The sequence below is a fragment of the Mauremys reevesii genome, linkage group 5, assembly GCF_016161935.1.
Source record: "Mauremys reevesii isolate NIE-2019 linkage group 5, ASM1616193v1, whole genome shotgun sequence".
Lineage (NCBI taxonomy): Eukaryota > Metazoa > Chordata > Testudines > Geoemydidae > Mauremys > Mauremys reevesii.
The window spans coordinates 33,103,437-33,126,037 of NC_052627.1; the positions used below are offsets into that span (position 1 = coordinate 33,103,437).

The 22,601-nt window shown below is 40.3% G+C and overlaps 1 protein-coding gene across 4 annotated transcripts; it reads left to right on the top strand.

Moving 5' to 3' along the window:
• The first annotated feature begins 730 nt into the window (after positions 1–730).
• CXXC4 (CXXC finger protein 4) lies at positions 731–22,393 on the top strand. 4 transcript variants are annotated; one of them, XM_039539534.1, is made up of 3 exons: positions 731–1,900; positions 4,961–4,981; positions 21,432–22,393. In XM_039539534.1, exons 1-3 carry the CDS (start codon positions 878–880, stop codon positions 21,474–21,476), a joined length of 1,089 nt encoding a protein of 362 aa, XP_039395468.1. In that variant the 5' UTR covers positions 731–877; the 3' UTR covers positions 21,477–22,393. The 4 variants fall into 4 exon arrangements, 3 of the variants coding, with proteins under 3 accessions (XP_039395468.1, XP_039395467.1, XP_039395466.1); XM_039539533.1 differs by lacking the exon at positions 21,432–22,393 and adding an exon at positions 10,234–10,347 and having other exon boundaries at positions 826–1,900; XM_039539532.1 differs by lacking the exon at positions 4,961–4,981 and having other exon boundaries at positions 826–1,900.
• Positions 22,394–22,601: the final 208 nt, after the last annotated feature.

Below are 22,601 nucleotides of genomic sequence, written 5' to 3' on the forward strand. Positions count from 1 at the left end.
CAGAACACCACCCTCTCTACCCCACAAGCACCACCACCATCAAATGGCTTGTACAATTGAGATCTGTCCTTGGTACATTGAATTAAGACCCTAACAGAACCAGCTGTGCTGGGATTCAAACTAATGACCGTCAGACACAGAAGGACACTGTGGCAGCTGGTAGTTCTTCCCCCCCTCCCCATTTTTTTCTGCCTCTTTAGTTCAGCTTGTATGTGAACAGGCTCTTAGTACTGTGTGTTGCTTACAGTTTATTCTCTAATGCATTGTGGACTTTCTCAGTACTTCATATCCTGTTCATTTGCTTCTTCAGACCATGGCTGCTATCTGCTTTACTTGACATTTGCATGCCCTGGCAACACTTGTTCACACATTTCATATGCCCTCTGGTTACAGGTATTGCATGTCTTTAGCACTCCAACTGGCCCCTTTCCCTAGGCATTTGTCAGCGCCCCTCCCCGGGTATGCCCAGCTATTAATGCATTTACTCAGGGGGAGGTGAGGCAGGATAGAGCGGGAGCGTGGCGGTGGGCTCGGGGCTTTATTGGTTCGCGTGCAAACGCTCTGGAATTGCTGCTGAGTGTGTCTGGGTGGCTGTCTCCTGTGCCTTGACATCTTTTTGGAAATGACTTTCTTTATTTTAGTTGTCACAGTTCCTGGGAGAATGCAAACGAAGAGGCTGCCTGACAATTTGCCGGCTGCAGAAATGTGCCCCACAGAGGATTAACACCATCCCTCCCCCTCCATCCAGCACCCGACCCCATCCATCTCACCCAGACGACGGCTCCTGTGGCCCTCCGCCCTGCCCTACCCTGCCCCTCACTGGTGTCCCCCCCCTCCACCCTTTCTCCCCCTGCCACCCCAGCATCCCATTGCCACCATGAACACCAACGTGTGCGTGGAGAGCGGCCCCAACCCCGAGGCCCCGGGGCTGCCCAAGGATAACCACCTGCCCGAGGGGGCCCTGAACAGCCTTGTGGATTACAACTCGGAGATGGAGCGCTACCGCTCCTTCGCCACCTTCTACAAGACCAACGGGGGCGCCTTCCCCCAGGCGGCCAAGATCGCTCGCATCACCACCCCCATTTTCCCCAGCGCCGCCGCCGCCGCCGCCGCCCGCATCGGCATGTCCCCCTGGAACTGCGATACCGCCACGGCCGCCGCCGCCACCGCCATGCTGTGGGGCAGCGGCGGCGGCGGCGGCGGCGGCAACACGGTCCCCGGCGGCGCGGCTGGTGCAAGGAAATCCGCCTCCTCCGCCGCCGCCTCCGCCTCGCTGCACGCCGGCAGGAGCAGCCTGCACCATCGGAACGAGTCCCAGCGGCTGGGCAAGCCTGGCTGCGCGCCAGCCGAGCAGCCCGCCTTGCAAATGGCAAATAATAATTTCCTCTCCACCTTATCCCCCGAACACTGCAGACCTTTGGCTGGGGAATGCATGAACAAGCTCAAATGCGGCGCTGCTGAAGCAGAGATAATGAATCTCCCCGAGCGCGTGGGGACTTTTTCCGCTATCCCGGCTTTAGGGGGCATCTCATTACCTCCAGGGGTCATCGTCATGACAGCCCTTCACTCCCCCGCAGCAGCCTCAGCAGCCGTCACAGACAGTGCGTTTCAAATTGCCAATCTGGCAGACTGCCCGCAGAACCATTCCTCCTCCTCCTCGTCCTCCTCCTCCCTGGGAGCCGCCGGAGGAGGGGGGGCGGCAGGGGGAGGAGGAGGCGGGGGAGGAGGGGCAGGCAACCCTGCCAAGAAGAAGAGGAAAAGGTGTGGGGTCTGCGTGCCCTGCAAGAGGCTCATCAACTGTGGCGTCTGCAGCAGCTGCAGGAACCGCAAAACGGGACACCAGATCTGCAAATTTAGGAAATGTGAAGAGCTAAAGAAAAAACCTGGCACTTCACTAGAGGTCAGAGGAGATGATTTCTTTTCCCCCAGCCTCCCTCCGTCCCTGCTCAACCCCCTCCCCCCACCCCTCCAGTGCTTCTTGTCTAGCTTCAAGATGCAGCATCCCTTTTCTGAAGCTTCGTTCAGGTTGTAAGGGTTATTGCCCATGTGACACTGGCTTCCCTCACTGGCACCTGGTATGAACCCACCCTGAAAGTAGAGGGTGGGGGATGCTCTTAAATAAGAGTGTGAAGGAAGTGGGGGAGGGGGGCGGGGAATCCCTTTGGCATTTTTATTTTGGTCCCTGGAAAAAATCACTATAGTTTCATCTAGTAACTAACATCACAGATGATGAATTAAAATCTTCGTTAAGAGGGTTCTTTAACACCCCTGCACATGCTGGGCACATCCACATTGATGTGAACAATCTCTGTATGTTTATCTGTTATTTTAAAGAGTTCTGTCTGGTGACATGGAACAGATTTTTACTAACATGAAACCAGTGGTGGAGGGTAAACACTTTTAAACCTGAAAGCAAATGGGGTGTTTATTTATTTGTTCTAACTTAATTGTTGTCATTATGAGATCTCTGTGCTTTATCTACTGTGTTTTCTATCTGACTGGTAATTATCTTTGATTTTGGTGGAGAGGAGGGGGAAGAGAGCAGGAAAAGAATGTAGCTGAACACCTGACTTTTTAGTGGTCAGCAGTTCAGAACAAAGTAATAACTAGTTATTTTCAGGGTGACTGATGGCAATTTGATTCAAGAAAGACAATTAGTCACAGAGTTAAATAGTTTGGTGAAATGTGCTACAAATTCTTTTTGGCAATGCAATTTACAACGTAATCCTTTTTTGGTGTACTAAAATGTGATGTAAAAAATAAGCACAGGTATGACTGAAATTATGTCTGATTGAACTGTATATACATTTATTTTTACAATGTGTCCTCAGAACTGACAATGTATTGAATATCACAAAGCTGTAAAGACAGGTTTTCAAGTTTGCTAGACATACAAAAGACAGACAGATATGATGTTGTGGAAATTTCAGTTCATGTATTGAGTACAAGAGACAATGATAAAAATACAAAAATATATGTAAAATGGCTATTAGGTGATATTTTTAGACAAAGGAAAACAACACAGAGGAAAGACTAGTAATCATATGTAATCCCTTGTCATTATTAAAATTATAGTGTTGCTGGTTAGATGCACATATCAGACGTGTCTGAAGGTGTCAGGGGGAATGGTAGATTTAGAACAGAGGAGTACTGTGTATACTGGGTGACAGTCACAGAAAATAGCAACAAAGTGAGAAATTGCAACTTTCCAGTTTGCATGTGTTTTGTGGTTATTTTCTAAATCATTGGTTGCAGGAGTTTTCTCCAACAAGGGGTGGGGTCTTGGGGTAAAGAAAAACAATCCTGAAGGATTAATATCAATACAGCCTTATTGATATTAATATTGCCATTGAACTGAAGGAAATTTTGTTTTTTTATATTAAAATTTTGCCATCGTGATTTATTGTATTATATTGAGTCCCATCAAAAGATCATGTTCATTCCTCCTTGCAAGAATGAACTATCCTTGTTGAAAGTTTGGTTATTAGCCCATTTTTATACATTTTCTTCAGCTGCTTTTTGTAAGTAATCCAGTATCACAGAAATACAGCAGATTATATGGATTTTTTCTGATGCTAGACATCAGCTGTTAACTTTTGATTTCACTTACTGGTTTTGGTCAACAATATACTTCTGTTATATTTGTAGAAAGTTTTCAAAGAATGTTTATAATCACCCACTCTGCAATAAACAGATCATGCTGAATTTTAATATTGATCCACAATTTAAAGAGCAATTACTTTTTTCAGTGGCACTTGTTCGTTCAAGCGACATTGAACTTTGTTATACTATTTAGGCAAAAAGTTCTTTTTCGTTAGGCTTGTAAACCAAGATGCCTCTGTGATTTATTATTTATGATAAATGATCCCGATGGATTATTGATTTGTTCAGAAAGTGAAATATTTCTAGAGGAGATTAGTTTATATGTTATCAGACTTTTGTATGAGTTTGTGTGCATCTCTAAACACATTTCATGAATTTCCTTGCTCCTGACAAAGGTATTCTACAGCCTTAAAAATTGTTCAGGCATGTTATGAGAATGCTACCCATTAAAATTGTTTAACTGCTGTGGCTAGTAAAAAACCCATGGTTTTATTAGCCACTTGTGTACTTTCATAACCACCTGCCTTCACTGCTTTTCTTCATTTTTTCTCTCTCTCTCGCTGTCACACACACCTCTGCTGCTATATTATGACTGGAAGGAAGCAGATTTCTCTCTCCAGCTGTAGAGATATCAGTAGACGTTCATTCTCCGTAGGTCATATCCAGTCACAAAGCATGTCACGGCGTGTGGCTAATATCCTTACAGGCATGTTATTTGTCAGTAGGAAAGGAAAAGTTCCCAAATTGGATAACTCTCTATTTTTGGTCATTTTTCTTCTTTCTTCTTCTTCTTTTTTAATTAAATAATAAAGAATGACAGCATGACTGCCTCAAGCACATGTGCAGCAACACTGTTCTGGTTGTAAGGCAACCAGCTGGAAGCATGTCAGAGAGTGACAGGGCCTACATGACTGAACTGAAACAGCAGTCGTGGTTGCAGGTGGGTGAGCATAGTCTGCTTGCTGAACTGGCTTCTCAAGCTAGCTTGTCTTGTGGTCTTTGTAAATCAACAGATCTCCTTAGGTGATACACTATGGCCTAGGTAGGCACCTTACTGAGACAATATAATAAGAATCAAGGGTTCAAATTCCATTATATACATATGGAAATTTATAGACTAACAGACGTTTTGCAGCATGAGCTTTCGTGGGTGAATACCCACTTCTTCGGATGCAAGCCGATATGGAATTTGTGGTTGTCAGTTACATACAAAATATAAAGGATATTGTCTACAAAATATGGAAATGACTAAAGATTGGAAGTAAAACTATGCAAAAAAGTCAGTTAATTGGTTGAAACCACTGAATTCGTCTTTCTTTTTTCCCCTTAAATCTGTTCTTGTCCTGGTGCAATGAAGGCATATGATATAACTCTCAAGGTTAGTACACTAAGTTTAAAACAGATTCTCATTAATGCTTTCAGATTACCTGACCCTTACCTTTTTAATTAAATGCTTCCCTTCCAGCCTTTTTTTCAAACTGATTTTATTTTTCCATGTTTTTCTTATATTACCTGTGCTCTAGTATTTTTAACAGAATTTTATTATTACTAGGTGACTTTATGTATAGTATTAATAAATGTATGAAAATAAGATTGATGCCATGTATCACTCTGTATACTCGTGTATGTATACACTGTGTTCATTTAGATTTACAGTAAAAGAGGCATAACAATTTTTAGTCCAGAGAGATTACTTATTTTCCTCCCATTAGTACACATTTATATAACTCCTACTGTAAGTTATAAAGACTAAGAACCAAATCTTACTTTGTGCCTTTCTCACTCTTTGAAGTCAATAGGCCTGATTATGATTTCACTAGTCAGTTTTATGCTGGTGTGACTCCATTGATTTCAGTTGCACCACTCATAATTTAAACCAGTGGAATATCAAAATCAAGCACAGAGTCACTCAACTGAGTAAGAGTGGGATTTGAGCACAACATTAAGTACCTTTCATACGTGGGCATAGTGTTACAAGATTCAGTGTAACGTACTTTATTCATAAAAGATACATGTTAATTAATTTAGTTACTATTGAAAAAATAAGCACACTTATTTTCCATTCAAAAATAAGTTTTCAATATTAAAATTTAAATATGAAGGGCCTAATCCCGTTCCCTTTGAACTCAGTGTGGGTTTTGAGGCTGAGTTAATTGAGAAAAGGATTGGGTCCACTGATTTCAATGGAAGCAGCATTTGACCCTGAAAATGTAGCAGCATATGGCATTGCCACTAGGGAAAAAGGGGACCTGTGGGCAACCTCAGCACTTTTGCTCCTTGTTTTGGTGGCAAATGTGAACATTGTTAAGGCAACACTATGGAGCTTGGTGGGCAGGGGTCAATTAGTGCGGCCTCAGAGGAGGCATTTTTCCTCATGTCTTTCTAGCTTTAAGTTACATATTGTGATGGGAATCAATAATGTGAAGGAAAACTGGAAAACTGGGAGGGAACAGGCAGCTAATGCGAATGTCAGGGTGACTAACTGGAAAGTCAGAAGGAAGCACAAACTACTCTCTGTGTTTAGTGATCACCTCACTGTCTGTGTTTGCTGTTGTGCACTGAATTAATTATTACTATTAGTTACTATTTGTGTTAGCATAGTGCCTACCAGCCCTAGTCATGGACCAGAACCCCACTGTGCTAGGCTCTGTACAAACACAGAACAAAAACACAGATTGCATGCTCTGTGGGTCAGCAACTAAGTAACTGCATCCGTCTCTTATGGGCTCATTTCAAGAATTTGGTTCTCAGCCATAAAGCCCGCACCAATCTGGGACTTTGCAGTTTCTTCCTTGTTGTGCAGTTGTATTCTGCCACAATGCTCTTGTTTTTCCATCTCCATGACTGAACTCTTAGGGGAAGTGGTAGAACATTCTTAGGGGAAGGTTCTTGGCTCTGGAATTCACTTCTCCTTGCAGTGTACTAGAATCAGAATCTGGTGATTTTATTTGATTGTTTCTTTGTTTTTTTAGAAACAGGGCAAGATGCATTTGTTTCTCTGTGTTTCCTTGTTTTCTGCTGCTGCTTCTTAAATTGAGCATGTAGCCAAAGAGGTATTTATCTTGTCAGTGGGTGGAGGAGACAGAGGCAGTTTTGCTGAAACTTTGCAATAGCTTTTTTTAATTAATTTTTTGTAGCATTCCCCTGGATATTACAATGATGGGTATGATAGACATGAATTAAATAATTAGTTCCTTTTGGCCAGCTGAGGTCCCATCGAAACAATGCGCATCACAATGACGCCTGCTGCTGCTTCAAGGTATAGTCTGGAAGAGCTGCAGGCATCTTCACTCACTCTGGTTGACACACGGCTTAATCCTCCAGCTGCTCAGAAATCTCATTGAAGCCATTTGCAGTTCTACACATGGGACAGGGTCCTGCAAAGTGTGAAGTGTCTTCATCTTTCAATTAAGTATGGGAGGCCAGTGAACTGAGGACCTTGGAAAAAGCATTCAGCACCTTTCCAGATCAGGCCTGCTGTCCCTTTACTGATCAACAATTCTAAGGGATTCTTGATCTTTAAAACTGTAGAGGAATTGGTACCTTCTTAAACAGAGATGGTATTTAATCTTTTTATTAAATTTCATATTTTCTTGTAATTTTTAGAAATCCAAACCAAACAAAAACCTCACAAAATATTAGTGTACAATTCAACCAATTAATATAATAAAATCCCCAAATTTTTAGTTCACCATTGATGAGAGACATTCACAGGCTACTGTTGATGAAATGCACTAGAATTTTGTGTTGTGCGAGACAGGAACAAAATAGTTGAATGCTTTTTAAAATGAAATGGACCACCACTAAAGAAATCTAGCACCACCAAAATTAGGTACTAAATTGAACCCAATTTTAAGGAATCAGACAGTCAGTCATATCTGGTTAAACTTTTTTGTTGTTGTTGCAAGCTCTACTTTTTATTCAAAAATAATTTATATTAACTAGTCTAGTATTATTCATCAGTAAAATGCCTGAATGATCAGAGATTAACAAGTTATGACAGTTTTTTGTAATTTCATTGCATGGAATATTTCTTTGCACACCTTTTAAAAATATTGTAGATTAAAAAACTGATGAGTCAGGATTATAAATCCAAGTCAGCCCTGAGTTACAGTCTTGGAAACCCCATTTATTTTAGTGAGGTTGCACATTGTTTAAGTCAAGATTTAATTTGGTTCAGCGATCTTAAGGTATTATACATTATATAAATACAATGGGTGAAATTTTGGTCCCATTGCAGTCAATGGGAGTTTTGAAATTGACTTCAATGGGGCCAGGATTTAATCTAGCATTGTGACTGATTCATCACTGCATTTTTCCAGTTTTACACTGGTGTAACTCCCCTGAAATCAATGCATATAGATTTGGTGGGGTTGAACTGATTAGTTCACAATTTATATGGTAAATAAGACCAAATATTTGTTTGGCAGAAATAAGCGTAATAAGTAAAATTTTGAAATGTGCCTAAGGGTCTTAGGAACCTAAACCCCATTTTCTAAAGTGACCTAGGCACTTAGAAGCCAATTGAAGTATTCTCCTAAGTCACTTTGGTGCCTTTGACAATTTTATCTAGTGGTGTATTTGTCCAATGCTTGGATCATACAAATAACTACATTGTGTGGGCTTTGAATTGCTTGCCAAGTAGTCTAATTTTAGTCAATAGGACTCCTTGTCTGAGTACCTCACCGTACCGTTTATTCGGTGTAAGAGTTGCAGAGTTAGGGCCTAAATATTTGCATTTATATAAAGTATTAATATTTTATTTTAATCGGCCAGATCCTGAAGTTCCCACTCAGTTTATATTTATTAGTTAGTCTTCCAAAACTCTTTCTGAGGTCAATGGGAGTTTTGCTTTAGAAAGGAATGAGTTAGGACTTCAGCTGTTGGCACACCATGAATAGCAAGTATGTGGAAATGCTCTTAATATATCTATATTTTTAAAAGTCTGCTTCCGAGACTTTGATAATAATCCCAGTTGATAAAAGCTAGTTACAAATTGCTGTACCACCGTTAATGTATTTGTTGTATAGTGACCATTATATATAGTGTATTATATATAGTGCAGTAAAACTAGGAACAAACCATTTCAAACTATACTAAAAAAGTATCAGTGAAGGGAAAGTTGGTACCCTGAATGTGTAGGTTTTAAAGTTTGTTTGCTTAATAAAATATCCCTATGCAGGTAAACCTAGAACTCTCAATTTTAAGTCTAATAAAATATTACAGGATCTGTTCAATCACTGGTTTAAATTTTAAATGGTCTTTGTGTAGGACATGTGAAAGGTTTAGAGTAAAAATTTCAAAAGTATCTAAGTGATTTAGGCTCCTAAGTGCCCATGTCACTTTTTGAAAATGTTCCTAAATCTCATAAGTGACTCTATGAGACTTAAGTACTATTGAAAATGGGGTCCCTAAGTCACTTACATGCTTTTGAAAAAATTTCCTATAGGCACAATTATGTTTGAGGAATAGTTTTGTCCTCAAAAAACGTTCTCTGTTGTTGTAATCTATATATTTTGGTGAAAATTCAATTTATCCACTTGTTCTTGTCCCCTTAAATCTCTCCTTTGAGTGCTCACACTGAACAATAATGTTGTTTCATTTGACACTATTCTGCTAGTTGGAAACTCAAAGCTACAGTGACTTATTTTTTCTTTTTTGGGTGCATTTGTATTTTTTGCAGTCATATCTTGTTTCATCACATGCAAACACCTGTCCTAAAATTGAATTATTCTGCAGGGTAATCTAAAGCCTCCCCCTATTCAGCATCATATGTTTTCGGTTGTTTATTGAGTTATGTTGCACCGTACTTCAGATGCGACAGCCATTTAATAATGTTGAAGCCTTAGCTCTGCAGGGGCTAAAAAGATCCCAGCAGGCTTGTTAACTTCTACTCTCAAACATTATGGGGAATATTTTCTCCTCCCCGGAACTCCCAGGCTTCCTCTTAATTTATTTTAAAACTATAAAAATCCATAGCCAGGTATCTATTCAGCCTACTGGATTTTTGCAGTTTTCTGAAGTTTCACTGTTACTTAATATTTAACCAGGTGCTTAGATACTACAGTGATGAGTGCAATATTATAAAAACCAACAATAGCTCAAGTCTAGGTTATACTTTGTGCCTTGTTCTTAAAGGGTAACAAACTCATCAAATACTTGCTTATTTAGCTACGTTAGTGTTTCTTTTTTCTGCTGTTACTGAGTGTTTTTACTGAGATTACTGAATTCTGAACATTTCAGAAACCTTCCTTGTTTATTGTCTCAGGACAGTGCATGTTTCAGCTCCATGCTGACTTGCAGTGAGTTACAATTTATTTTATGTAGCATCTTTAATACTCAATATCATAAAACACTTTATTAAAAGAGCCATTTGTAAGGTAAGGAGAACGGAGAGGTTTTAAAGGGAGGAGATTATTCAGTGGCTTAAAAAGTGGGGAAAAGAGAGAGAATTCCAGATGGACGGGGCAACACACTGAACTCAAGACAATTACAGTGAATTTTGTAGGGAGTGGACACAGGAGAGTTCAAAATAGGTAGTAGTCAAAAGAGTGGAGATGAGGACAGATAGGTAGGGTAGAACACAGCTACAGAGAGTTCTCACAATAAACAATTTTGTTCTGGATTCAGAGCCAGTAGAAGCTCACAAAAGATCGGAGTGAAACGACCTTACTTTTTATAGAAAAATAATAGCCTATTGCATTCGGACCATAAAGGAGAGAACTGCTGTAGTGAGGACAGGAAGTGACAAAAACATGAATAAAAAATTCAGCAGAAGCTGCATCAAGGTAAGGATGAATTCTTGCAATATTTTATAGCTGATGTTAGAAAAATATACACATAATCAAAATATCAGAAAATACTATCAGCGTCTGGTATGATGCTTGAGGTCTCTGGTTGTGGGCCAAAGTACAGATCTGATTTAAGGAGAATAAGAGCAAAATTAAAAACATGAGACAAATGGGACTTTTTATCCAGGAGGACCACTGCTGTAGTTGATGTATTCTGCAGTAGAACATTATGGTGAAGCCAGGAGCTGACAGAGTCAAGATAGGCCAGTGAATGAACTGAGATGCAGAGTTGGGCTGCAAGGTCTTGATGGGGAAAGTGGCAGTCAGCCTAGAGACAGTTCAACCAGGGGAGGACAGTGCTGGAGATGATCATGGTTTAAAGAAGGGCAAAATTATTGATAATACTGAAAGCTGCATTGATATCAAATAGTGTAAGAAGACAGAGGAATTTGTGGTTAGGGGCAGAGCATTTATCATTAACTGCCCAAAGAGGCACATTCTTAGAGATGGTGAAAGAGTTAAAAACCATATTGAAAGCAATCAAAGAGTGTGTGCTGGGAAAGATGCTTAAATTGCTCAGAGGTTCCTGCTTTCTCCATAAAAAGCAACAAAGAGTCCTATGGCACCTTACAGACTAACAGAAGTATTGGAGCATAAGCTTTCGTGGGTATCCCACTTCGTCAGACGCAGATACTTTCTCCATGACTTTGTTGAGAGAAAGAAAGGGAGTGAATAAGGAAGGGTCAAATGAGACCTTTTCTGGTGTGTGGTGGTGGGGTAGTCTGCAGCTTTCAGAGCCAGAATAAAATCTCCAGTGGAATCAATGGTAAATTATGCTAATATAATATTGCAAGGTGGAGGAGAAGATTATGACAGCCATTTTTTGGGGGGGGGATCTTCTGAGGAGGTGGTTTTGTTCATAGACCAGTGATGGTTGTAACTGCGACAGCAGTGGCCATTAGAAGTGCTGTGGAAGGGGTGCCAGGTTGTAGGTGGAGAGAGGAAAAGCTGGCTGAGCTAAAAGTAGTGATGAAGTGACACAACATTTAGGCCATGTTTACACTACCTCTTTTGTGGGCAAAACTTCTGTCTGGGCAAAAAAGACACCCCATAGCAACATAAATTTCACCAGCATAAGCGCTCATGTGCACAGAGCTACGTCAGTGGGAGATGCTCTCCCACTGCCATTTTTAGGTGGTTTAATAATGTCACTGCACAAGCCATCTTACAGTGGCACGGCTGCATCGGTACAGCTGTGCCACTGTAAGCTCGCTAGTGTAGACATGGCCTTAGATTTTCAAAAGAAAGATGGTAGCAAACACCACCTCAATGGAGAGGGGTTGAAGGGAGAAGTGTCAGAATGGAAAAGGGATTTGGATTGACACTGAATTCCCAAGACCCTGGATGATGATTGACAAGAGACACTCAATCTTCACGCACTAGAAGGAGATTTTAAAGATAGTGAACTGGTCTTCCTCATGTCCCAATGGATAGTGAACTCCAATTTATTCAACTTCTTTTCCATTGGAGATGATCTGGGTACCAGGGTGAACATGTGGCATGGGAAGGTATATAAGATCAGAGGAAGACAAGTTGATCAAGAGCTAAGGAGATGATGAAGTTGTTAGTACTGACAAGCTGATAAATGGGAGGAAGGGAGATGATGCTAGCAAATGGAGGACTGAGATGATTCATTGAGTGGGCACTGCTTGGCCTGTGTATTTTTAGGTTATTAGAGGAAAGTATAGGCTCAAGGAGTGCAATTTTTAATTTGTGGAAGGAGTGATCATCCTGACGCAATGTCAGAGAGCTAGAGATGAAAAAGGGGAGCTGGAAGTGGATTATGTTGAAGGTGTGATCTCCTGAGTGGATGACAGTGACAAAACAAAGACAAAATGTATCAGGAAGAGAAAAAGTCAGAGACAAGAAGATGTTTGGAGAGGTCATTAATATGAATAGTGAACTCACCAGAGATTGAGTGGTGGGGGACTAGATGAAAGAAGAGATTGGTAATGAAATACGAAACCTGTCCCCTGTAAATCACCAGTTCAGTCCAGCCCAGGATGGTGATGCTTATAAACTGTAACACTAAAATGATTGTTTGGTGGCCTATTGTAAAATGAATTGGAGGTCTAAGTCCCGTGAGGGTGGCCACCTCAGAAAATTATGCCAAGTTGAGTGTTAATTGTCATTGTAAAGGGACTCGGAAGGGAGGCCAAGGTCTGAATGGCCTTGGAAATGATATACTACCTTTTAATCTCTAGAGGTGATCCTTCCAGTTGAGGAATTTGGGTTAAATACTGTAGGGAAGACTGTGCTGCTGCTCTTCTTGCTGGATCTGATCTGTGGATATGTTGAGTTCACCAGGCTTCTGCACTGTCAGTCTGGCACCTTTAACAGTCACTACATTGATTAAAAACAATCCCTTGCTCCTGTAAATTGAAGATGTCACAACTAATTACTAGAGCTGGTTGATATTTTTTGACAGTTTTGCCACAAACAAGGAAGCCTTTTTGTGACCATTTTTTGACTAACTCTGCTACTTTCACGCTGTGAGAAATCCTAATGGATTAATTGGTCATGATGTCCTATTGATTAGATCATTTAGGTTCAGCGGTGTGGGAAGAAGGAGCAAGGGTTGCTCGCAGCCAGCGTAGTTCTAGGTCAAGAGAAAGGAAATATATACACCTCTACCCCAATATAACGTTGCCCTTGGGAGCCAAAAAATCTTACCACGTTATAGGTGAAACTGCGTTATATCGAACTCGCTTTGATCCACTGGAGTGCGCAGCCCTCCTCCCCCCCCCCCCCGGAGCGCTGCTTTACCGCGTTATATCCGAATTCGTGTTATGTCAGGTCGCATGATATTGGGGTAGAGATGTATTTAGATTTGGTGATGAGAACCAGGCCTCATCTATGTCTTGAGATAGAGGTTTCTTAGAAAAAAGGTAACCTAGAGGACATTAAAGAGAAGTCAAAGCTTGAGTGCTAAGTCGTGTTCCAGAGGATGATGTACCAACAGGGATTTCTTATTAATGGATTGAATGTTAACAAGAATGCCAGTGGGGGGTGGGGGTGGCGCTAAGTGATAGGGACTGATGGATGGTGTTCCTAGGGATTAAATTACTATAGTGACAGACTGTGTGTGTGTGGCGGGAGAAGGGAGTTTATAGCTGTTAATTCATAGCAGAGTAGAATGAGAAGAAATAGCAAGACAGATTTTAGGACAGAGCTGGAAATGAGTAATGAGAGGTTTTGATTTTTAGTATTTTTTGTAATATAACCTCTTGATATTTATATTATGTTGATGTGAAATAGCCAAATGCAGTGTTTAGAATTACATTATAAACTGTTCCTTATATCACATGAGCTAAAGTAAATAAATTGGATGCTACCATCTTTTAATTTGAACTGTAATCCTGAAGGTACTAATTCATATCTCCTCTGGTCAGGTTAACATTTTTCCTAGCTCTCTTTACTACAGTGCTTCTACATGTCCCTTCTCCTTCCCTGAAAAAAAGTTAATAGATTGTCAGAGGCCAGTCAGAACAAACAAGAACAATCCCTGATCCTGATTGAGGCATTTGGGCTCTATTTATTAAATAATAAATAAATAATAATAATGTCATCTTAAGCAGCTTGGAAGCTGCCTTCAGCAGCTAATCAGCTCTGTCCTCAACTTCAGGTATAGATGAAAATTCTTAGGAATTAAAAAATGTTAAATGACATTCCTCTGATGTTGATTTCTTCTGATTCACCTTTGACAGAAAGCTTTAATTAAGGACTGTTGTTTAGGGCCAGATCGTGGCTGCAGAGTAACAAAAAGGGAAGCAAGATCCCCACCACCATCTTGCGCAACCTTTCCAGATCACTGCTTTGGGTGCAGGGCAATGGGGAAAAGCAGGATCTACAAACTGCTACTCCCCCTCATGAGCAGATGAGTGGGGAGACGCAGAGCCTTGGCTCCAACCCTCAGTTTTTTGGCCAGCAGAGCTGAATTGGCATAAGGGAGAGAGTGTGCTAGAAAGGGACTGTAGCAAATTATTCCCTAGCCCAGAAGAAGAAGGGTAGAACTGTTCCTTTCCGAAGCTCTTCCTGCTTCTTGGGGTGAAGAACATGCCACATGTACATGCCAGTGTTCAAAGAAGCTCTGCTTAACGGCACAATCTAGCCCTTAAGGATTTAGGACCAGATGATGAAGCACCTATTGATGCTGGGGAGATCTTACTTATGTGAGTAGTTTCCTTGAAAGCCAGTGAGACTACTCATTAGCGTAGGTGCTCACCAACACGATTAGGGACTCCATGATCTGGACCTTAATATTTCACGGCTGATATTTTTCTCAACACTAGTTCTGGTTCCATGCAGTTACTGATCTGTATCAGAGGGGTAGCCGTGTTAGTCTGGATCTGTAAAAGCAGCAAAGAGTCCTGTGGCACCTTATAGACTAACAGATGTTTTGGAGCATGAGCTTTCGTGGGTGAATACCTACCCATGCATCCAACGAAGTGGGTATTCACCCACGAAAGCTCATGCTCCAAAACGTCTGTTAGTCTATAAGGAGTCTGTTAGACTCCTTGCTGCTTTTACTGATCTATATTTACCAACTGTTTTCCACAGTGATACTATTCACTAATATTTTTAAAATGTTAAAATTCTTCACCCATTTCTCAAAATTTAATCTCATGCTTTTTAAAGATGTTCCAAGTAAATGCAAGTAAAAGAAAACAAATATATGAATAATGTCAAATACTGAATATAAATAAAGATCATATCCTATTATCCTTATTCCCATCGAGAAGTACCTTACTCCATAAGTAGACCCATTTATTGCAATTGGGGCTACTTGCTACTGGCTATTACTGACAGTGAGTACAAGTGGAGAAATCTGGCCCTGTGAGGACAGGTCTTTAGTTCTGTAATTACCACTAGCCAATTCTGATTCCTTGAATTGTACTTCACTCCTCAAATAGCCCCTTTGAAATCTGTGGAACTGCTCGCTGAGTAAGGTACTGAAAGTGAGTTAGGGTATGACAACCTGGTCCTGAATCAATGATTCAGTTTTTATTTCTATGTAGTATCCAGCGTAGTGGTTTACTTTTTGCTGTACGAACTTGGTGGCAGAGAAAGTCAAATGAGTTTCCTAATCTGGTCTGTTCTAAATCTGGTTTGTGTCAAATACAGCATGGAAGATATGCAGTGCAAGTGGAAAAATAACTGCCAGTAAAAAGATACATGTCCTCTTGAAGCAAATAAAACTGACTTTTAACATAAATGTTAAATCTCATCCCTGGTATAAAGGAAGACAGGAATGTGGCTCAGGTATGATAAGAGATATTTTAACTCAGATTGTTAAAATAAGCTCACCACTGAGTTTCTGACCTGAAATACTTGTCCCACTTAACTGACAAGTCCAGTCTTAAGTTGGTTGTTAGAGGATGTCTGTTACAGTATGATATAATTTATAATAAATACAAAGACAGGGTCTGTGGGTGGAAGGTAGCAGAACCCAGCAGATCCTGGCAGATGTGGAGAAGGACAGCTCCATGGCATGCTTCCATCTTTGTCCAGATCCTATGGAAGCTCTTCTGTGGGGTTAGGACTCTGCAGGATTTTGTGAGGAGATGCCAGGGTTGGAGGGGGAGGAGCATCTCCCTGTGGAACCAACCCCTCTCCCCTCCCTCTGTTAGTCAGTGGATATTCATGCCTAAGTTGCATTCATGCCTACCTGAGACACAATTACTTCTCTCTGTGCCAGCACAGCTAGCCTGTTCAATGGCAGCATAGCTCAGCAAGATCCATCAGGAGGGGTTGGGAGTAGGGCAGAGAAGTAGCTTGAAAAGGCAGCCTGTAGTTTCTCTTCTGTGCAGATTTCCATGGTATGGAAGGTTAGGAGTTCATACACTCCTCTATGGTTCTCCAACCTCTCTAGCCTGAGGGAGAATTTCAGGGAAATTCTGTGAGTTGAATCTGGCATTTATTAGGTACTCCAAAGCCATTCCTATATTTGTAAGTATATTCATGGGTGGAACAAACTGGCTGCAGAGAAGGTGCAGATAGGGACTTCACGTAACGTGCACAGCACAGCTTAACTCTATGTCAGCTTCACCTAGTCACTTTGAAGGGGACTTTGAGGTGTATAGGTTCGGAGGGTGTGAACCAAATACCTGCAGAAAGCAGGACAAGGGTAATGGCCTTATACAGCTGCCCTGCACCCTCACCGTGGGCTGGGAAAGGATTTCTTCTTCCCAATCCTTGCATAGTTTCCTGCACAAAGGCAACTTATTCTGGCTTTGTGTGATGGAGAATACACTCCATGTATTCATACCTACCTTGTCCCTACTCTTCTAAGACCTGCTCCAAGAAGAGTAGCATGGGGAGGAGGGCTAGTCTGGTGGGAGAGTGGGTGTGTTTTGAGGATATAGACTTACACCCATTCCTGGACACATGAGTAGTAGCCATCTTTTATTAGCCTTAAAAGAGGAACCTCAGGTAAAATGAAGCTTCCATCAGCTCGCAGCACTGCAGGTAATAGGTCTGGCTTGGTGGAATGGGCATGGGGGATGCCACATGCCTGGACAGCTTCCTGGCCTCCTCCAATATTCTGTTGTTTTCTGACTGCTTTGTGGATTTTGTGGAGTTTATTAGTCCTTTAACTAACTAATGCTGTTTATTTATATACACAAGAAACCTACTCAGCTAGTTACTTAGGCAATAGTAACTGGTAGCCAGCCCCAGATCTTCAGCTGGTAATGGATGCAAAATGCATTACATGCAGGAATTGTGAGCATCTATCCTTGGCCTTGAAGACTAGCTTCTCCTTATCCCTCCAGTCACACATCACATGACACCAGACTCTCCAGCTTGTGCTAATGTCTGGTAGTAATGACATGTCTCACTGGGCCAAATTGTGCCATTTTTCCAGTGGCCCAAGTACAGAACTGGACCCGTGACTTGGGGATTTCAGGGAGGGAATGTCCCTCACGGAGAGCCACTCCTTTCCCAAGCTCCCCAGTACACAGGGCACTGTGCAGAATTGTCCAGCCTGCTTTTTTTCTATGCAGCTGGCCCACTGCACAGATTGGTTTGGGGTCAGGAGAGGACCCAAGGGCCTCCATGTTCCATTTATGATACCTGTGCCTTTGAGGCATATTAAGGGAATAGTCCATGCACTCCTCCAAGTTCAGGGACTGTAATTGTGATAGGCCTTTGCACAGGCCATGACAGTGAGGGAAACAGCTTCTTGTGTGCACCCCAAACTCTGTGCACCCCATAAGGGCGTCTCATGGCCTGGTGTGTTTACTTCAGTGGTACTAGTCACGTCAGTATATACTATTCAGCATGAATAAGGGGTTCAGAATCTGGCCTGCAAGTATCTGAGTGTGTGTAAAAGCCCAGATTTTAATTTGCTACTGTGCTTAAAGGGTTTTCCTTTAAAAATTACAAATACTCAGGTCATAACTATGTATCCTTCTCAAATACATTTTTTTTTTAAATTTCCATATGCTGCTGCAAAATTGTTTCCCTAATGCTCTCTATAAAATAATAATAGCAATATGTAATCTAGCGGCTGCAAAGACTTGCATCGCAACACTGTATTAGAGCTACACCCACAGCAACAGTGTATACAGAATACATTTTTAAAATGTCTGAATTCTTACGCCAAAAAAGTAGCTGAGTTCAAGTTAAAATAGAGTCTGTGGTGAAGAATTTAAAGAGTCTGTAATTTCAGTATATTTTGCTGTTTTGCTGTATTGGAAGCGTGCGTATTTGTATAAAGGACCTGGTCCCACTAAAGTTAATGGGCATTTTTGCCCATGTGAACAGATACAGGCCCAATTTATATAATTTTTAAAATGTTATTTTTGGTGTGTGTTTATTTAAAGGGATTTGATTGTGTTTCTCTTATCTTAAAGCCAAAAATGTAATTCTCTAGGCTGTTTATGTGAAGCTGACTTTAAAAATGCAATTAAAATATAATATTTCAAATGTTTGAGCTACTTCTTTACTTACGTAGAAAATACTCTTGCTAGTTAAAGCTGGCCAAAAGAGAAACAGAATAGAAAGTTTTAAGCTTGAAGGTCATTTCATATCAGGTTTGTTTAGAGATAAATTATCTGGAACACGATGCTTTATAGCATTACCTGTTAGGAGAAGCTGGGGCTGCAGGTTTTTGAGTTCCCTCCTGGGAACGAGGCTGCTGTTTGTCAGTATTTGCACCTGCATGAGCAGTGAAGGCTGCCTTAAACAATGCTGATCAACTCCAATTCTATTCCTTACTTCCCCCTCCCCCTAACTTCCAGGGGAATCTGTCTTTCCTGTCACTCAGGATAATGATTCCCTGCAAGCATAACCGAGATTCAGAAACTCACTGTAATCTCATCAAGAGTTTGATTCCCCAGCTGGGACTCTTGGATTTATATAACCAGAAGGTAGATGGTCATTGCACTTAAACTTATGGATTGGTGTGCTGAGCCACCAAACTGGCTGAAAGATCTCTTTTCTCCTGGCTATAGTCTTGTCTGTTGTGAGGGCAAAAATCAAAACATTTCATCCCATAAATTGGGTTTGAGCTGATTTGATCCATCTAGTCAATCCTTGTTTGTTTTTGTTTTTGTTTTTGCCTGGTTTAATGATTGAAAATAGTCACAGCTGATTCCCAAGTCAGTGGCTAGTGCAATAGATATTTAATTATATAATATATGTTTAATTACAATTTCCTATGCCGATGCAAAAGATCTTATCTTGTAGTTTTTTAGAAGCACAGATATTAAACAGCAGCTTTGCCCTTCAGAAATATTATTCTGTGTATTTAAAGGTCTGATTGACCTTTTAATCAGACACTGCACCTTTACTTCCAGCTGATACGACAGTGTCTGACAGAGTAACTCAACTTGATGCTGCAAGAAAGTAAATAAATGCCAGCTCAACCCCAGATATATAAAAAAGTATTCATAGTGGAATATTTAAATGTCGCTTTCAAAGACAATATGTAAGTGTAATACTTATATGTGATTAGCCATTCTTCTGAGGTTGATTTAGACATATGGTTGCTTGCTATTGTTCTAAACTCAAGCTTCTTTTATAGTCAACTTCTTTATAAATTATATTATCAGCAGCCATCTTACAACCTACACAGAACTCTGTGGCTAGTCTAGCAAGCATATCGTCTCTCTTCGGTATACCTTTGAAGGAAGCTTTGCTTTGCTTTGTCATTACAGGTACATACTCTAGAACTGAGCACGTGTGACAGAATAGAATAGGAATTGTTAAAGGGGACATAATCAATACTTATTTTGGCACATACTAACAAAGAACACTCAAATATTCAGAGCATATTTATACAACAATCAAACTCATTTTTGGAAGCCAATTTCAGATGATTTATAAAACTTGAACATTCATAGATAGAAGTAGGATATTGAATAGTTTAGAATTCTGATTACACAGCAGAAATTCTTTCTTCTCTGATATTCCTGTGGGAATGAATGATAAAGATAAAACAGGAGGAACTCTGCTTCCTTTTCATTCCCTTGCTATATTTATTAAAATGATTAATTTTAAGTGTTTCTGCAAGGGGACCTGCATACTGTTTGAGCCTGGTTATTACAACTGATTACTTTTATGATATAAAATGTTTGCTGTGGTAATTATTAGTTTTGTAGAACTTTGCAAAGATACCTTAACTCATATAACTGATTGGTGGTGCCTCAAAGCATCTAGCGCTGCATCCATAAAAATTTCTGGGTGTATGATTTATTAGCTGTATTTTGGAATGGAAACATTTAAAGGGCCGCCATAAAAATATAGCTTAAAGACTGCTTCTTTTCAGTGGCATTCTTTAATTAAAGTTTCAACATAATCCACAGGAACTATTTCAACACAAATATATTTATCTGCAATTTCCTTAAGACTGTGTATTAGGTTTTTTAGTTACACTTCTTCAGATATAATATTTGCTTGCGTGGCTATTTCTTAATGAACCAAATACAGCAGGATGGGATAACTGATGTGAATTGGCATGTAGTGATTTAAGGGACTGATCTTGCCCTCACAGTAGTCAGTGTAAAGTCATTAGCTATAGTGGGAGCAGAAATAGACCCCATAGTGCAATCTTTTGGGATGCGAGCACCATCAACCCACATTGAATGCAGAGGGAACTGAAATCACTCAGCACCTTGCAAGATCATGGTTTAAGTCCTTCCCTCTATGTTCAAACTTGGGTGCCAAAAGCTGGGTGTCCAAGGGCTGATTAAGGCACTTAAGAGCGTGGTGCAATTTTCAGATGTACTGAATGATTGCCTGCAGTGGGAGTTGTGGGTGCTCAGCACCTGGGGAAAGTAAGCCATTTTTATTTTAGGCCCAGATCCAGGAAAGCACTTATGCATGTGCTCAACATTAAGCAAGTCACTATTCTTGTTGAAGTCAGTTGGACCATTCACATGCTTAAAGTTCAAGCTCTAGTGCTTTGCTGGATCCGAACCTAAGTGCCAAAATATGGAATGAGATAGCCAACTCTAGGTTGAAAATGTTGCCTTATTCTCCTAAGACATCAACACAGGTGCATCAGGTCACAGTGCACATTGTGATCATTAGATCAATGTCTTCATTATTCTTGGATTAAAAAAATGTCTTGCCAAAGTGTGTGTCTGCAAAACTACCCAACTATAAGCATACACCTAATAAGTCAGTGGATAGGCAGAAACCTTTTCAAAATGGTACGGTTATTCCAGGACTACTCTCCATTTTCCTGGCTATATGTCCTAGATGTTTATAATTATGTTTTCATTTCCATTACTTTATTGATTAATTAAAGAGGAAATAGATAGTACATAGTGTATGTATGTATAAAATCCTGAAATGGCACATTTTTAGAAGGAGGACGTTTCTATTAATTGTTGAGTTATGCGAGGCATCATGTTATATGTAGATAACTAAAAATATGGCTGAAATGTAAAGGAAAAACAACAAGAAGAAATCTTATTTTATAATGCCACAGAAAGAAAGCTTAACCTGTTTTCTTGCTTTTTTTTATAGAGAACACCTGTTCCCAGCGCTGAAGCATTCCGATGGTTCTTTTAAGCAGTAATATATCTTATTTTCAAGGCAGTCCGAAGTGAATGGCAAGCTAAAGTCTTGTTTTAAGAAACTGCTTAGTCCACCATTGAAGAATATACTCAGATACTATTTTCATTTATGTATAGGGGTTTCCTCAAAAACAAAACTTAAACAATCTGGGAGCCTGGGGAATTGGCCAGTTTATTCACATTCAGTACACTGAATCTTTATTTGATGTAACTTAGCTATACTAGTGAAGTTGTTGTCTATTTTTAAAGTGGCTGTAAAAAAAAAAAGTTTGGGTAAACCCCTGCTATAAAATCATGTATCTTTGAAAAGTAACATATCTATACTTCATTTTCAAATATATGTGTTTCGGTACTGTAAACTGTACAGATAGCAGCTTGTATTTTGTGTGTTTAGACACAAGGAGACAATCACGTCTGAGCATCTATGGAGATTAACGGTTTGTACACAACAGTGTGGTTCTGCAAGTTAAATCTGGAGCAATAAATTCTAGCTTTAAATATTATTTTGCTGGCTGTTTAGCAGCAGCAGCAGCAGCAGCACTGTTTTACCATGCATCCTTCCATAGAGACTTGATGCCAAGTTTTACAAAATTAAAAGATTATGTTGCATCTAGCAATTACCTTCAGTTGTATTGTTGTAAGAGGGGAAGACATAAAATCTAAAATTAATCTTTCTGAGCACTGTTTTAGAGTAGTGGTTGTGCACTTGCATTGCTTTCAAAAGAGCTTTACAGAAGGGTATCCCTCCAAAGTAACACACCATAGCTAACTTGCTTTTGACTGTGCTGTAAGGTGAAATGCACAGTATAGATGGACATGCGGAATCAGTCATTTTATATATAGCATGTTCTAGCATACAAAATGAAAAGAGTACCATATCTGAGAAAAATCTATGACTCAATGTATTTACCTTCCCACTAAGAGTTGCTATGTAGGTTTTTTCAATAGATGGAATAAAAATTTTATAAAATATATGAAAATATTTTCGCTCCATGTGCAACATTTAGAGATTAGGCTAGTTTATAAATTTAGACAGGCTTGGATCTCTCCTGCAGTTGTGAAGGCCATGAGAGCCTGGGTATTTTTTAAGTATATAAGAAAACCCCACATTTTTTCAACG

Coding starts and splice junctions, on each gene's coding strand:
- CXXC4 (XM_039539534.1), top strand. CDS start 878: ATGAACACCAACGTGTGCGTGGAGAGCGGCCCCAACCCCGAGGCCCCG. Junction 1,901..4,960: donor AACCTGGCACTTCACTAGAG/GTCAGAGGAGAT, acceptor GGTGCAATGAAG/GCATATGATATAACTCTCAA. Junction 4,982..21,431: donor CATATGATATAACTCTCAAG/GTTAGTACACTA, acceptor TTTTTTTTATAG/AGAACACCTGTTCCCAGCGC.